This window comes from Globicephala melas, chromosome 2, assembly GCF_963455315.2.
Source record: "Globicephala melas chromosome 2, mGloMel1.2, whole genome shotgun sequence".
NCBI classification, from domain to species: domain Eukaryota; kingdom Metazoa; phylum Chordata; class Mammalia; order Artiodactyla; family Delphinidae; genus Globicephala; species Globicephala melas.
The window spans coordinates 93,316,393-93,333,501 of record NC_083315.2 but is presented as its reverse complement, the minus strand read 5'-3'; the positions used below and the strand labels follow the sequence as shown (position 1 = coordinate 93,333,501).

General features: G+C 55.2%; 1 protein-coding gene and 1 long non-coding RNA gene across 3 annotated transcripts in view; one reads left to right on the top strand and one right to left on the bottom strand.

The window, feature by feature from the left end:
* The window catches only part of LOC132596856 (uncharacterized), an 11,646-nt gene extending 11,013 nt beyond the window's left edge, over nt 1-633 (bottom strand). The window contains exon 1 of the long non-coding RNA XR_009563039.1: nt 139-633. This is a non-coding gene — a long non-coding RNA (uncharacterized lncRNA). The remainder of the gene's footprint in view (nt 1-138) is intronic.
* The window catches only part of DISP2 (dispatched RND transporter family member 2), a 17,417-nt gene extending 308 nt beyond the window's left edge, over nt 1-17,109 (top strand). Inside the window, exons 2-9 of one of the 2 annotated variants that reach the window (XR_009563037.1) lie at nt 4,904-5,233; nt 5,529-5,558; nt 5,708-5,831; nt 6,105-6,220; nt 6,334-6,461; nt 6,829-6,926; nt 8,182-14,405; nt 15,285-17,109. Coding sequence is in view for 1 of the 2 variants with exons in the window: in XM_030843056.2 (XP_030698916.1) it covers nt 4,904-5,233; nt 5,529-5,558; nt 5,708-5,831; nt 6,105-6,220; nt 6,334-6,461; nt 6,829-6,926; nt 8,182-11,448 (4,093 nt within the window). In the remaining variant the exon portion in view is untranslated. Of the gene's footprint in view, nt 1-4,903; nt 5,234-5,528; nt 5,559-5,707; nt 5,832-6,104; nt 6,221-6,333; nt 6,462-6,828; nt 6,927-8,181; nt 15,244-15,284 lie in introns of those variants that run through there. The other variant, XM_030843056.2, reaches the window with a different exon arrangement.

Sequence of the window (17,109 nt, the reverse complement as noted above, 5' to 3'; positions counted from 1 at the left end):
CCTCTGGGGCCTCCAGACTCCCTGCCCCCTGGCCACGCCCTCATTCTGCCGGGTCAATTTTCTCTCTCCCGATACCCCCTACTGTCAGCCCGCTTAGCCCTCACCGCCCCCAGGACCTGCCCCACCCACTGTTCCTACCTTTCCTCTAAGGCCCCGGTATCCCCAGCCCCTCCGGCCTCCAGAGCCCCTCCCTGTAGGCCCTGCCCCCGCGTCTTCTCTGTAAGCCCCAAGCCTGCAGCAGCCTCAGTCCGGGTTCCAGCGAGTCAATGTGGTCGAGGGTGCGCGTGTACTGTAGACGGGAGACTCGCCAAGGTGTGTCCTGGGGGGAGGGCAGACACCCGGTCTCCAAGCTAGGTAGGATCTGTCTTTGTCCATCACCGTCTGTCTCCAGTCTGCCCCACATGGCCAGCTGCGCACGTGTAGGCTCGAGTCCCCACGTGTGGCAGCCACCTGCACTCTTCTGAGGCGCTGCGTGGGCAGGCTCTGAGGCTCAGGCTGCGGTCAGTACCGTCCCTGAAGGAGCACCAGGCTGGCGGGACGGAAGGAACATCTTCCCGCTGCGGGCCCAGATCTTGGTGCCTCTCCTTTCCCTTCCTCCACCATATGTGTGAGGGAACAGCCCAGCCAGGTAGCAATATGGTGCAATTTCTGTGCCCTGCCTGGTCTGCCGCCCCCAGAATCCCTCACCTGACATGACACCGCCTCTCTCTCCTGCCTGGACTGAAATAGGAAGCATTCTTTGGGGGCAAAAGCAGAGGTGGACACATTGTCTTCAGACTGCCCCAGTTAAAATGTGCATTCTGTACCTGAGTGAAGAGGAGACCCCACAAGTGGAGGGAAATGTTTTCTTCCCACTATGTTGACACATCAGCCTGGGTAGATTTAGCCACGTTTCAGTCTGAAAGCCACAGAACTTTCTTCAACAGGATGGTACACAGGATTAATGTGTTCCCTGGACCAGGGGGCTGCCTGGAACTATGGCTTGACCAAAAAGCCAAGTATGGACAAGGCAGAGACAGTGACAGGACAGGGCAGGGGCCAGGAGCATGCCTAGAAGGGACTGGAGAGTCATTTGCTACCTTGGATATTTTGCCAAGGATCAGCCCTATCTGGTCTGCTCACTTCCCCTGCACGTGTGGGTCATACTTGGGCACAGGAATCACTTGCTCTCTTCTAGCAACTCCCTGAGACCTCTGGCCCCTCTCTGCACTTCCCCAGAGACCCTGGACAAATCAGGCAAAGGGATTCATTTCAATCCAAGAAACAAAAATACATTCCGGCTGAACTAAGTAGCACTCTGGGGAGTGAATAAGATAGCACGTGCGCGCGCGCGCGCACACACACACACACACACACACACACCTTTACTAATGCATTGACAACAGGGCAATTTGAAATAGTTCATTCTTTGTGGTGTTTTATTTTTGTTTTTATTTTTGGGATACGCGGGCCTCTCACTGTTGTGGCCTCTCCCCTTGCAGAGCACAGGCTCTGGACGCACAGGCTCAGCGGCCATGGCTCACGGGCCCAGGCGCTCCGCAGCATGTGGGATCCTCCCAGGCCGGGGCACGAACCCATGTCCCCTGCATCGGCAGGAGGACTCTCAACCACTGCGCCACCAGGGAAGCCCCATTCTTTGTGTTTTTAAAATTACCTTTTTATTTTCCTAGTGGCGTGAATTGCTCCCTCATCTGTCCTGGCCACTCCGCAGGGTCACATGGATGTCCATATGGCTACGTGTCTGTGGACTTGGGGGCATGGTTAATACACATGTACATTTTCCGCTCACGGGGCTCCCAAGAGAGGTGTCTGGGGCACTATTAGCCAGGCCCTGACTGCTGTGACTTTGGCCATGAGTGAGGCCTGTGTCATCACTTTCCATTAACCTACCTGCCTGCCTCAATCACTTAGCTTACAGACCAGTGGGCCCAGGCAGGTGGCCCAGGAAATCGCTCATCCTAGTCAGAGCCATGGAACTGAGAGGGTGAGAATGAAAGCCCCCCGGGGAGGCAAGGCGAGGGGTGCTTAACTATTACTAGGTCTTCCGAAAATAGAGGGCAGCAGCGGCTGGCAGGAGAAAGCTTTTATTCTGAGAACAGTTTGCCTCTTCTCCTTGGGAGGGTCAAGACAAACTCCCGGTTCTACAGCAGTCGGAATGTGGAAAGTTTCAAATTCTGCCACATTCACAATGATGGGCACGGTCATGAAGGGTGAGATTTGGGAGCAGCTGATCCTAGGTCCCTGGAGAGGGATAGAAGGGATTGAGAGGAAGGGGCTGGGGCAAGGGACACCCCAGTAGAAGCAAACCAATGGTGGATGCTGGAATCCCCCTTGAACAGGAGCCTGCTAAGGAAGGGGGTGGCTTATGAGATTTGGTAGACTGGTTAAGGACAACTGGAGTTCCTGTTCTCTGCCAGCACGGCCTGGAGTGCTGGCTTCCCTTAATGAAAAAGAAACTGACACTCCAAGTGGGGGCCTGGCTCCTAGGATAAGCCCAAAGCTCAGTGAGTGCTCTAAGACCATGCGCAGCTGAAATAGGCACCCTGGCTGCCCCACCCTCCTGACTGCGGAAAGCAGGCCCTGCTCTAAAGAGGGAGACCAAGACTAATGGGTCACCTTCATGCCTTCAGGATCCAACCCAGGCCAAGCACAGTGCCCAGCATGTGGCAGGTGCTCAAAAAAGACCTGCAGAATAAAAATCTTAAAGAAGTAGATGTCCACACTTATACACATGAACCCCGGTCATTTTTCCAGCTTCCCTTTGGCCCATGGTGATGGGCCCATAAGCTATTTTATCTGCAAGGACACTGGTTGCTGTGTCATTAACTTTATGGGGTATTCTGAGGTCTTGCTTGAGAACAAGTTTAGTCAAATTCCTATTTTTCTAAGTGTTGAGTTAGTAAGAAAAAAAAATCAGTGGTTTAAATCATGAAACAAATTCTGATGCTGCTTCTGGATAACAAAAAGAAAAGTACTTATAATTATATATGTAGTGAGATTCTCAAGGTGTGAGAAGTTCTCAAATGGAGATATATTATCTGAGGTGCCTAAAGAGGTCGAATTGTAAATATAAATATACTTCTTAAACTGCACACTCCCTGCAGCACTGAGTGTGGGAAGAGGCAGGAAAGTAAATATCTTCCACATGCCAGGCTCCACGCCAGGCACCTCACATGTGTTACCTCAGTTAATGCCCATACTAAACCTGAGAGGGAGGCGTTATCATCGTACCCTCACTCAGCAGACAAGGACGCCAATGCTCCAAGAATTGTGTGTCTTTCCCAAGACCCCAGAGTTAAAGGATGATGGAGCCAGGACCCCACCTCCACTGCTCCCCTATTTTAGTCCAAGCATGAGAATTATACCCCACCCCCTGACTGTCTGCCATCCAGCCTTCTGGGAGGAAGAGGAGGAGCTTGCCTATTCTTTCCAGGTCCTCTACTTGGTCTCTGGGCAGAACCCAGCCTCTGTGGGCAATGTCCATGTGCCACCACAGCCAGGACTCTGGCCCACGGCCCCTTCAGCAGTGCAGCAGGCAAGACTGGAAGCCAGGGTTTGCTCGGCATAGACCTGGCTCTCCCATGGGAGCTATGCAAGTTGTAGCAGGCGGATGGAAGAAAGGAGACTCGCTGGAGGGCCCAGAACCCCTTGGGAACCCGCCATGGCCCTCAGGCACTCTGTTCTGTGGCCATCTTCTCCTACCCCAGGTCTGGCAATCCTGCCCCTGGGGTGGGACTCCACCTCTGCCTGCACCCAAGGAGTGGGGCTGGGTCCATGCACAGAGTGCTGCCCTCATGCATAATTTGGAAAGAGGAATCTATTGCTGACTCCTCCCTGGCAAGCTCCTTGGGGGTCCCAACTCCCTCTCCCAACTGTGTACACTGTTGCAGAGCAAACCTCCTGCCCCAAGGCCCAGGCTTGGTGAAAAGGAAGTGGTTGCCTCTGCAAAGCTTTCCCTGACCCCCCCACCCCTGTCAAAGTTGGGCCCTCCTCTGGGCGCCTTCAGTCCTGTGTGACTTGCCCTCTCACAACACTCAACATGGTGGCCCCTGCACATCGCCCACCTACCATGAGTGCCTGGAGGACAAGGACTGGGCTTTATTCATCCTGGCATCACTATTAGCAGCCCGTCCAGCACTCAGCCTTCACTCAGCAAACATCCCTGGGGCACCTTCGGTGTGCAAGGTGCTGCTCAAGGCACTGGGGACACAGATGAACAAATGCACGAGGCCCTGCTCTCCCGGAGCTCACGTTCCATAGGAGAGACAGGCAGTAAACATGACAATATATAATACAACGTCCAGTTGTGGAAAATGCTAGGAAGAAATATAGAGTAGGTAGGGGGATAGGAGTTGGTGGATGATTATTTAGAGAGGGTAGTCAGGGAGGGCTTCTCTAAGAAGGTAATGGTGTGAGCCGTGCAATTATCTGTGGAGGAACACCCCAAGCAGAGGGCAAAGAAAGCTCAAAGGCTCTAAGGTGGGAACAAAAGTGCAGCAGGTGCTCAATAAACGTCTGACAAGAGGATGAAGAGACAACTACAGCAGAAAGAGCACAGGTCTGCAAGTCAGAACTGGGTTCAAGGTCCAGCTCTTCAGGGCTCACTGAACCTCAGCTTTCAAATCTATAAAAGAAAGAAAGTACTTCCCCGGTATGGTTTTTAAAGGAGTAAATAAGATCATATGTGTTTTGAGGTACATTAGCAGATGAGTGAATGAGACAGTGAACCCCAAGAAGTAGGCTGGGGGTGTAGACCCAGAGCCTCCACCCTCCTTGCCTCTCCCCAGGCCTAGGAATAGAACAGCCTGAGCTCCGTCCGTCTCAGCTCACTGAGCAAGGCTGCTGCACGGTGTGGACCACCGCTGTCTCCCACCCCCTTTTTCCCTGTCTCCTCTCTCCCCAGGTCCCAGAGCAAGGCTGTGGCCCCTGAGGCAAGCCCAGAGAGAAGCGGCGCCCTCCACAGCTGCCCCCTTGAGGACCCTTCCAGTTCTTCGGGACCCCCACCAGGAACTTCCACCCTTCATCCTGTGGGCCCATCCAGCCCCTTGGCCCCTGCCCACTTTACCTATCCCCGGGCACCACAGGAATACCGGGGGGGCAGCTCCCTTCCAGGGCTTGGGGACCGGGCAGCGCTGTGCTCCCATGGCTCCAGCCTCAGCCCTTCCCCAGCCCCCTCACAGCATGATGGGGCCTGGAAGCCGGCATCTGTGCAGCACCATGTGGTCAGCGTCAGGTAAGGAGGGGTCCAGCAGCCTGCCAGCTGCCCTGGAAGGTGGGGCAGGGCTTAAAAGTGGGGTCGACACCCCCCCCCCCCGGACTCTGGACTCCATCACTAGGAGGCAGCCCAGGATGTCCCCTGCGTCTGATGGAGGAGGCAGCCTGGATGGAAGATGAAGGAAGCGTTGGAGCTTGGGAGTGGGAAAGCCTAAAAGGGTTGATGCCATCTTCCTCTATCCTCCACCCCCATCCCAACCTCCCACCCTACAAGAGGACTCTAGCAAGCAAGTGTCTTTTCTTCTCTTCCACAGGCAGGTACGGGCCTTCCAGATGCCAAAGAGGTAGGCCTGGCCCTTCTCTGGAGCCCTAGGGGTCACCAGGCCAGTCCCCAGTTTAGCCCCACCATCCCTTGTTGGTAGCTTCTAAGCCCCCGCATTCCCTGCTATCACACCCAATGCTAATTCATGTGGGATCTCTTCCTCTTTCCCAGCTATTCCCAGCTGATTGCTGAGTGGCCAGTGGCCGTGCTGCTGCTGTGTCTGGCTGTCATCCTCCTCTGCACCCTGGCTGGACTGCTGGGAGGCCAGCTACCCGATTTCTCCAAGCCCTTACTGGTGAGGGACCAAGGGGAGGGATGGGCCCCCAGGCCTGGCCACCTCAGCTCAGTCTGGGGCAGAAAATGGGAGTGGCGCAGCTGGGAGTGGGGAGGCAGCAATGGGCTCTCCAGAGAGAGCTGGGAGATGGTATAGAGGTGATCCTCGTGTCCAACAATCCAGGCAGGCGGGCCAGCCTTCCCTGCTCCAGGGACCCAAAGGGGCAGAGCCGAGAAGGGAGAAGGAGAACTCCCCCTCCTGCCGGCCTGATCTTCTCTGCCCTCCTCCCTGCAGGGCTTTGAGCCTCGGGACACGGACATTGGGCGCAAGCTAGTGGTCTGGAGAGCACTGCAGTCCCTCACAGGCCCCAAGAAGCTGCTTTCCCTTTCTCCAGACCTTGAGCTGAACAGGTAATGGGTTCCCATCTTTCCACTGCTGGGGGGAACCGGGGAAAGAACGAGGCCTCCAGAGAGCGGCCGAAGGCAGGTCAGAGGGCCTGGCATAGATTTTCTCTCTGCCTCAGCTCAAACCCCCATACCACTCTGAGCCCCACACCCTGGAGCAGTGCCCAGGAGGGCATGGTCCGGCCTCGGAGGATGGTGGAGCCCCTGGAGGCCAGAGGGCAGGAGAGCTTCTTCTGTGGCCCCCCTGGTAAGCTGCAGCCTGGCCAGTTCCTGGCTTTAATGGTGGTTACCCCCTCCCCACCTACGAGAACAGGAGGGCCCAGGAGAACAAATTTGGGCAAACAGAAGGGGAAGGAGCCTGGCCAGTCACATTCAAGCCAAGGAAGTTGAGTTAGAGCTGGGAGGATGAGGCAGGTCTCAGGTGCTCCAGCCAGGTAGGGGCAAGCTGGATGGGGGTGTGCCACAGGGGAGGGATGCAGGCCCAGGATCAGGCAGGCAGGCACAGGTTTCAGGCTCCTGGGACTCTAAACCTCATATGGCCCTGGGTAAGCATCTTCCCTTTGGTGGGCCCAGGACCTGGGGCCAAAGGGTGAGCTGTGGGCGGTGTGTTGCAGAGAAGAGCTATGCACAGCTGGTGTTCATGTCCACCTCAGCGGGCAGCCTGTGGAACCTGCACGCCATCCATTCCATGTGTCGCATGGAACAGGATCAGGTGAGCTGGCTAGGGAGGTGCCAGGGGCTGGGTGGGGGAACCAGGGACACCAGGGACCTGAGCATAAGGAAATACAGCTGAGCCAGGACTCCCAGCCTGGACTAGGAGAGAGCATTCCCTGCTTAGAAAATTACTGCAACCCTGCTGAGAGGTTCTGGGTTGGCAGGGAGAGAAGAGTCAGCTGTTTCCAGAAGAGCCAAGACACAGGTGCTGGAAGACAGACCCTGCAGAGCCTGGGGATTTTCGAAAGGTCCTGAAAAGGAGCCTCAAGAGCTGTTGAGGAGGCCCCGGCCCAAGGCCCCCAGCCCCCATCAACCCAAGCGCTGCAGATCCAGTCATGCTAACTGGAGAACCATGTGCTATAACATCTGCAGAAAGTTTCGCTACTAAAAACAGTGTGAACACCACTAGGCTTAAAGAACATGTGCTCTGGAGTCAGATGCCTGAATTCAAGGCCAGCTCTAATACTCCTTGGCTGTGTGACCTCAGACACATTTCTCAACCTCTCGGTGCCTCGGTCTTTGTATATATAAAATGGGAATGATGGTAGTTTCCTCATAGGGGTCTTGTGACAATGAAACAAGGTAGAATTTGTAAAAAATATAGCATAATGACTGACAATAGTGATCTCTCAATAAATGTTACTCTTGTCACCATGATCTCAGGCCCAACGCCATACATCCAGTTGATGGCAGTACAGGGCCTCTGATTCCCAGGCTAGCATTCTCTGTAACTACACCAGCTATTGTAATGTCAGCATCAGGGTGGGAGAGAAAAACAGGCATGAGGTCTGAAAAAGAAACAGCCCTATCCCTCACAAGGTTTAAGCAGACCACTGGACAGAGATAGGGGGCTAGGGTTTGGCCGTGACCCTGATCCTGGAATGTTTTGGCCTCCACTTTTCCCACCTGTCCAGTTCCCTGGACACTTGGCCCCATTCCATCTGTGGCTGCCACTTCCACTCCTACTTCTGTCTCAGGCAGTGCAGAGTTGGGGTGTGTGACCTGCTGGGGCCCTTAGGGCAAGACCTCTCAGGCAGAGGCCTGGGGCCGCATTCCTGAGGCTCCTCTTTGACAGAGTCAAGACGTAGCTGCTGGAACCTGGGCCTGACCAGTCAGGTTTTGCTGGGCAGTCAAGATACCTCTCTGCCTCTGCCCTGCAGCCTGAAAGGAGGTGAGAGGGCCTCGGACAGCGCTGGGGAAACCTGGGCCCCTGCACTGCCCCTGAGCTCTCTCGTGCTGTGTGTGTCCTATAGGTCCGCTCCCATACCAGCTTTGGGGCTCTGTGCCAGCGTACAGCAGCCAACGAGTGCTGCCCCAGTTGGTCCCTGGGCAACTATGTGGCCGTGCTCTCCAATCGTTCCTCCTGCCTGGACACTACTCAAGCCGACACAGCCCGCACGCTGGCCCTGCTGCGGGCCTGTGCCCTCTACTATCACCGTGGTGCCCTGGTGCCCTCTTGTCTGGGACCCGGGAAGGACAAGCCCCCGCGCTGTGCCCAGGTTCCCACCAAGTGCTCCCGGAGCAGTGCTGTCTACCAACTCCTGCACTTCCTGCTGGACAGGGACTTTCTGAGTCCCCAGACGGCTGACTACCAGGTGCCCTCCCTCAAGTACAGCCTGCTCTTCCTGCCCACCCCGAAGGGTGCCTCCATGATGGGCATCTACCTGGACCGCCTAGCCGTGCCCTGGGGGCTCTCCGACAACTACACATCCATCACTGGCATGGACCTGGGCCTCAAGCAGGAGCTGCTGAGGCACTACCTGGCCCAGGATACGGTGTACCCCTTGCTGGCCCTGGCCGCCATCTTCCTCAGCATCGCCCTCTACCTGCGCTCCCTCTTCCTCACACTCATGGTGCTACTGGGGGTGCTGGGCTCCCTGCTGCTTGCCTTTTTTCTTTACCGAGTGGCCTTCCGGATGGCCTACTTCCCCTTCGTCAATCTGGCGGCCCTTGTCCTGCTGAGCAGCGTCTGCGCCAACCACACCCTCATCTTCTTCGACCTCTGGCGCCTCAGCAAGAGCCAGCTGCCCTCCGGGGGGCTGGCGCAGCGCGTGGGCCGCACCATGCACCACTTCGGCTACCTGCTGCTAGTCTCGGGCCTCACCACGGGCGCGGCTTTCTACGCCAGCTACCTGAGCCGCCTCCCCGCCGTCCGCTGCTTCGCGCTCTACATGGGCACGGCTGTGCTGGCGCACCTGGCGCTCACGCTGGCCTGGCTGCCCTCCTCCGCGGTGCTCCACGAGCGCTACCTAGCGCGCGGCTGTGCGGCCCGGGCGCGCGGCCCGTGGGGCGGCAGCGCGCCCCGGCGACTGGCGCTGGCGCTGCACCGGCGGCTCCGCGGGCTAAGGAGGGCGGCCGCCAGCACCTCGCGCCTGCTCTTCCAGCGCCTTCTGCCCTGCGGCGTCATCAAGTTCCGCTACATCTGGATCTGCTGGTTCGCCGCGCTGGCGGCGGGGGGCGCCTACATCGCCGGCGTCAGCCCCCGCCTGCGGCTGCCCACGCTGCCGCCGCCCCGCGGCCAGGTCTTCCGGCCCAGCCACCCCTTCGAACGCTTCGACGCTGAGTACCGTCAGCAGTTTCTGTTCGAGCGGCTGCCTCAGGGTGAGGGCGGCCACATGCCTGTGGTTTTGGTGTGGGGCATCCTGCCGGTGGACACTGGCGATCCCCTGGACCCTCGCAGCAACAGCTCTCTGGTGAGTGACCCTGCCTTCTCGGCCAGCGGTCCTGAGGCGCAGCGCTGGCTGCTGGCACTCTGCCAGGGAGCTCGGAATCAGAGCTTCTTTGGGGCCCAGCCAGAGGGCTGGCCCACGCTGTGCTTCGTGGAGGCCCTCCGGCGCTGGATGGAGAGCCCCGGTTGCGCCCGCCTGGGGCCTGGCCTCTGCTGTGGCCACTCGGGCTTCCCCTGGGCCCCCCAGCTTTTCCTGCACTGCCTCAAGATGATGGCTCTGGAGCAAGGCCCCGAGAGCACCCGGGACCTGGGAGCCCGCTTCAATACCCAGGGCGGCCTGGCTGCCCTGGTCCTGCAGTTCCAGACCAACTTCCAGTATAGTCCAGACTACAGCCAGGCCCACCACTTCTACACTGAGGTCAGCTACTGGCTGGCAGCAGAGCTGGGCAGGGCACCCCCCGGCCTGCGCCGGGGTTGGTTCACCAGCCGTCTGGAGCTGTACAGCCTGCAGCACAGCCTGAGCACCGAGCCTGCTGTGGTGCTGGGCCTGGCCCTGGCGCTGGCCTTTGCCACACTGCTGCTGGGCACCTGGAATGTTCCACTTAGCCTGTTCTCTGTGGCAGCCGTGGCAGGCACCGTGCTGCTCACGGTGGGGCTCCTGGTTCTGCTCGAGTGGCAGCTCAACACTGCTGAGGCCCTCTTTCTCTCTGCCTCTGTGGGCCTCTCGGTCGACTTCACCGTCAACTACTGCATCTCCTATCACCTGTGCCCACACCCTGACCGCCTGAGCCGCGTGGCCTTCTCGCTGCGCCAGACCAGCTGCGCCACGGCGGTGGGGGCTGCAGCCCTGTTTGCAGCCGGTGTGCTCATGCTGCCTGCCTCGGTGTTGCTCTATCGCAAGCTGGGCATCGTCCTCATGATGGTGAAGTGCGTCAGCTGCGGCTTCGCCAGCTTCTTCTTCCAATCTCTCTGCTGTTTCTTTGGACCAGAGAAGAACTGTGGACAAATCCTCTGGCCTTGTGCCCACCTGCCATGGGACGCCGGAACTGGGGAGCCTGGAGGGGAGAAGGCAGGCCGCCAACGACCAGGGCCAGTGGGAGGGGCGCCTGGGTCCTGTCCAGAGCAGTACGAGTTACAGCCCCTGGCACGACGCCGGAGTCCCAGCTTTGACACTAGTACAGCCACCAGCAAGCTGTCCCACCGGCCCTCAGTGCTCTCTGAGGATCTACAGCTGCATGATGGCCCCTGCTGCTCCCGGCTCCCACCAGCCCCTACCTCCCCAAGGGAGGTGTTCCTGGACCACCAGGCGCTCTTCAGCCAGTGCCCAGCCCTGCAGACCTCCTCCCCCTATAAGCAGGCTGGCCCCAGCCCCAAAACCCGGGCCAGGCAGGACTCCCAAGGGCAGAAGCCTGAGCCTGTGCAGGCATCACCAGAAGCCCCAGCCCACTCCCCCAAGCCCAAGCCCCAGGTCGCAGAGCCTCCTGAGTGCCTCTGCTCCTCAGCCAGCACCCTGGAGGGGCTCAGTGTCTCTGACGAGACCTGCCTAAGCACCTCTGAGCCCAGTGCCCGTGTGCCAGATTCCGTGGGTGCCTCTCCAGAGGACCTGGATGAAACTGAGCAAACAGTACCTGAGCGGGGCCAGCTGAATGGGAAGCGGGACACGCTGTGGCTGGCGCTGAGGGAGACCGTGTACGACCCATCACTGCCCGCCTCCCACCAGAGCAGCTCATCCTGGAAGGGCCGTGGCGGGCCAGGGGATGGCAGCCCTGTGGTGCTGCCCAACAGCCAGCCGGATCTGCCAGACGTTTGGGTGCGCAGGCCCAGCACCCACACTTCAGGCTACAGCAGCTGAGGGGGGCCCCGAGAGGCCGGACTGGGGCCCAGAGCCTGTCGGGGGTGACAAGGCAGGGGCAGCAGCAGGCTAGAGCCTGTTGGTGTTTCCTCACATCAGCGGGGAGGGGTCTCACTCTCCAGCTGTGGATTTTGAACCCTGCCAGATGATCCAGCCTTGGTAGGGGCTTCTGCTTCCTCCCCACATCTAGAGGATTCAGTGGGGGGTGCGGGGGGGTGGTCTTTGGAGTGAAACGCCAAGCTCTCCTAGTGACCTGCTAAGGGCTCGTCTGCCCCACAGTGCCAACCAGGACCCACCCTCTGGAACGGGGAAGGCCACAGTCGTAGCTCCGTATATCAGGGGAGGCTGACCTGGCCCCCATGCCAAGTGACAAGAAGGTCAGTGGGACTAAGGGACCCAGCCAGGGCACCTCACCAACCAAAAGAGCCCTGGGAAGCCTCAGCAGCCTCCTGGACCTCACACCTTTCAGAGGCTTTTTATCAGGACACTTCCTTCTCTTTGGGGATCCTCTCTGGGCCAGAATTGGGCTGGGCCCTCTGTCCTTAACTACCTGTGTCCCTCACAGTCCTCAGTCTGACCAGGAATTTGTCAAGACCAGGCAGAGATGGCTGCTGGCAGTGAAGTGGAGGAGGAGGAATGGTCGGCCTCTGAGCACCCCTAAATTGCTGACGGTCCCTCATGGGGAGCTGCATTGACATGGAAGGGTCCTCTCCCCTGTTGACAACAATAAGAATCCTTTACGTCCTGCATCTTTTAGTTTGCAGAACACTTCTACACCCATCGTGTCCTGGGAATCTCACCACTTCTGTATGGGTTAGCCTACAGTTGGTCAGGTCCTTTTGCCGCCAGTTTACAGGTAAAGACATTGAGACTAGGTAAGATTAAGTGATTTACACAAAGTCGCGTAGATAGTAAATGGCAGAACAGGCTTCCTGACTCATTCCACCACAACTGCCACTCTCCTCCTGTCTACCTGCCCCAGGGACGTTGGCCTGTGGCTGTCTTGATCTTTGGTCTCTGACAATCTCTAACAACCTGCCTTCGCAGATGCCTCTCGGTAAACTCCCCTCCTTCCTCGCTTTAGGCCTCCATCTCCAGAAAGAGCTACGTTCTGAGCAAGCCTGGAGTTCCTCCCCATCTCCCTCGTGCTTCCCTCCAGCTCCAGCTGAGAAGCCTACCATCCATAAGGCATCCTGGCTGTTCTGATTCCCAGGTTCAGGGTCAAGAGGAGGAGTCCTCTTCAGTGGCCACAATGTGTGGAGAGTCCCTGCCAGGAGACGCACTGAGGGCAGTAGAGGCTGAGAAGAGTTCAATTAAGGCAGGAACTCAGGGCTGCCCTCTTTAGGAGTGTGTAAGTCTGAAGCTGTTTTGCAGGTCAAGGTCCCAGCTTCCTAAGGACAGGTCTCTCTAGGGGCACTCAGCAGACCAAAGGCTGACTGCCCCCTCCCCAAAGCAAAGGTCTCTCTGGAAGGTATTATCCCACATGAGAGCTCACGACACCTGGAGCTTCAGCAAGTTTACTGAACACCAACTCTGCCTATGGCACTACACGGGGACAGAGGCAAGGAGGGAAAATCAGACATCTGCCCTAAGGAGCTCACTCTCTAGCTGGGGAAACAGCTCACACACACATGCGGGCATCGATGGGTCACTGATAGTAGCATGCAGCACATGCTGAGGGCCATAGGCCTGTCACCATGACTATTGCTGGAGCTCAAGTACCCAGGAATGGTAACCAGGAAGGCTTCCTGGAGGAGGAACGACTTGAGCTGGGCTTTAGAAGTCCAAGTATCTCAAACTGGAAGGGACCTTAACAATCATTTATTCCAGCAGTTTTCAAACTTTGGAGCCTCAGGATCCTTTCTTCAAAGAATCCTTGTGTGGAAACAGTATATAAAGCAGATGAAAAGCAACCACTCTGGTGGGTGCTGGGGGTGGGGGAGTACAGAGCCAGGTCAGCCTCCCTTTCTACTGGGCCTCTCAGGGGACCCTGGGGAACCCCTCAAGCTCCTGGTGGCTCTGAAGAATGTGATGCGAAACCACTGATGCAGGTCATTTTATGGATGAGTAGCACAGAGAGGAAGGACTTTTCTAGGGCCAAAGAGACAGTCTGTGGCAGAGCTGGAGGCAAATCAGGGGGTGTTTGGTTTTTTTTTCCTATATTGTTGAGCCCTACCTCCCACTCCGAGTAACCCATAAGAAGTGAGGCCAGAACCCCAATGAAAATATGGGCGTTGTGGAAGAGACACAAGACCGTGGGCAGAAATGACCGGTAATGTCGGCTCCTTTGCAAGATAATGATACCCATTTGACTCCCGACACCAGGAAGGAGAGACAGTGACTAGGACTAACTTGGACCATCTCCCTGGAGGTCTGCTGAGACCTCTCTCTCTTCATGTCCGAGTAGAATTCAGCCTCTCTGGCTTGGCTTCTCTGCACCATGGACTATATCCTTCTGTTATCACACAGCCAGGCTGAGAGAGCTCTGGTCTCGTCTGGGACCATCAGCCAGAGGGAGGGCAAGGTGAGCCCTACTTACTGAGCACAAGCAGAAGTCTGGCCTTGACTCAACAGCGAGTCCAGCGTCTTAGTGGTCTCTCAATGACGCACCGCGGCTCTTCTGCCCTGTGTTGTAGGAAGGCAGCAGGGTCCTGGACGAAAAGGACCTGCTCCTCTGCGCCCTCTTTCTTGTCTTGCAGGGGGAGACGTTGATGTCTGGGACTGGAGCTTCAGGAATCTGGCCTGAACACAACCAGTGAAACGTTCGAGAGAGCATGAAGTGGTGGCTGGGGTGGGCATCAGGGATCTGGGCACAACTGAGGGCCCTCCGCAGGGTCCCCTTCTGGCAGGCTGTGGCCACACAACCCTTCAGGAAGGCAGATGAGTCAGAGCAGCCGAGACACCCACTGGATTTGTTCTTTACACCAGCGGGCCCAAAGGACTGGAAGAACCCAGTGGTAATCCAAAACATCATCTCACACCCAGAGTGCCCCGAACGAAGAGCAGGCTTCCCACAGCAGTGGGTAATCCCGCCCGCCTCTCTAGCCCCAACTTCGGAAAGCGGGATTTGAAGCACTTTCTATTTCCTTTGAGTTTCAGCAGATCTATTATTATCATTATGGGTGGTTACAGTGAGTGTATGGTCCTGGACACATGTGGGGAGAGGCTTAGATGCATGCTGTGAGGCAAGGGAAAACCAGTCAAAGCATTCACGATGGCTCTGGAACATTCAAGAAATGCTTTCTTAACACTGAGACACTGCATGAACACTCATTTGGGACTTGAGGTCATTTCTCCTATTTGTGCCACAGGTCCTTGAACTCACACCCAGAGCATGAGTATGTGTACCGTATATTTTAAGAATGTAACTTGGAATAGTTTGTCACTATGGGGAAACCCATCTTTCCATGGCTGAGGCACTCTGGTGACAATGTTAGAGATTGAATTGACCGGCAGAATCTTAGATTTTACAGGCACATCCCATAACATGATATTTAGGCAATATCTCAGCTTGAGCCTGATTCTGAAAGAGACATCTCACAGGAGATTTATAAGCCAAATGCCCTCAGCTCCTCCAACTAACTCCTTCTTCTCCCAGTGCATGACAAGACAGGGAGGTGGGGGAGGGGTACCAGGAAAGAGGACATATTGGAGAGTTTCTGATCTTTTCTTCCATGGTGGCCTTATCTTGGCCTTTGATAATACACGTGGGCAATGACAAGCTCTCTGGCACCCATGCCATGCATCAAGATTTGCTTGAAAAAAAAAAAAAGATTTGCTTGGGGGTGGGAAAAACAGACATTCCTTACACTTTCTAACCTCACCCTTGTTCACAGGGACAACAGTAACTCAAGGTGTAGTGGTGTTTATGCTTAAGAGAAGAAGCTGTAACTCAATTCACTGGGAAGATGAGAAACAAAAGAAAGCCACTGTGTGCTGTGTAAATGGCTGGCTGTCCCAAGCCACCTTGCACTGAAGAGCCCGGGAAGGACCTTGATAAACTTGTTATCATGAGGCCTCTGTGTGGTTATTCATGTTAGACCTTAACATAGGGAAAAGATCAACATTTTACCAAGTTCACAGACATCAAACAAGAGCTTCAGGATTGCTAACGAATATCACTCAGCTGGGCAGACTGACGTAGATTTGAATCCATGACCTCCAACCTCACCTGCAGTCTCCGCCCTGCCTAGCTACTTCCATTCCAGTTACTAGTTTCCATTCTTTGCAATGATCATTTCATACTTTCTCTACCTGCTTCAGACATCAGATGCCCTTCACCTCCCTGCACCCCGACTTTCAGTAGACAAAAAACTCATTATTCATGAGGAAACCTGGAGGCATCAGAGTGAAATGTGCTCACCTTCAAGGCACCAAGTCCCCAACTCACCTACCGTGCTCCTACTGGCTTCTCAACCCATCCCTTCTGTTACAAAGAAAGAAGCAGTAATGGCCCCAGCAATGGCTTCACACACTTTGCATGAGAGGCCTTCAACTAGGGCTTGCATTCCCACAGAGACATGAACACTTTCTAGAAGGTAGGTGGGCACGATAGTTTTAAGGGAATCAGTTTCAAGGCTTCCTTCTTCATAATTTTCCTCTCCTCATATTCATCAGCCTAAGAAGGAGCCTTAGGTCTGCAAGTTCGCCTCCCCAACCTCCGCTTTCCCAGTTGACCCTTCCTTCATTCTGACTCCTACTCTGGCATCTCCCTCTGCAGTATTTTCTGAAAAACAAATAAAAGGACTACTTGAGAATGCTCTGCTTGAGGAAGTCCTTGAGAGAGCAAAGCCAAGAACATACAAACATTATTATAACTGTATTCCATATGTTCACATAGCTAAGTAGAGACTTAGAAAAAAAATATATATATATATTTTAAATACCCAAATTGAATTTGTAGAGATGAAAACTAAAATGTCTGATTAAAAAAAAGAAAAATCCCTGGATGGAATCAACGGTTTAGACGTTTTAGAAAAAAAAAAAAGGATTAGTGGACTTGAAGACATAGCAATAGATATTATCCAAAATGAAACACCAAGAGAAAAAAAAAAGTTTAGAAATGAATAAAGAACATACACAATATACAACAAGCAGAAAATAGGTCCTTTACAACTATTTAAAATTATGAAATAATTTAGGCATCAACTAAAAATGAAGAGGGTGCATTTTAAAAATATATTCTTTGTGAGGGTACATGCACAAAGGAGTTTGAAAATGCTACCTAGGTACCATCTCCCTTGCCTCTTTCTCTATGACTTTGCTCTTTTGATCATCCCATCTCCCTTCTGAAGCGTCCTTTTCTTCCTCTCAGCTGGCTCACTCCCATAGGCACGTGTACCCACTATTACCTACATCTTCAAGAAAACCCTTCCTTGACCCCCACAACCCACCTTCAGTTATTGCCCAATTGTTCTAACTCCATTCACAGACAAACTCTTCTGCATCTGCCATCTCTGCTTCCTCGTCTCTCATTTACTCTTCAATTTGTTCCAGTGTGGCTTCCACTCCAGCCTCTCCACCAGAATTCCTCTTCTGATACTCAACAGTGACTTTTGTGTGTGTATGAGAAAACATATGCATGAGTTTATTCACTGCAGGATTTTGTACACACCAATGACTTCTCTGTTGCTAAATTAAATGGGTTCTTTTAAATTCTCA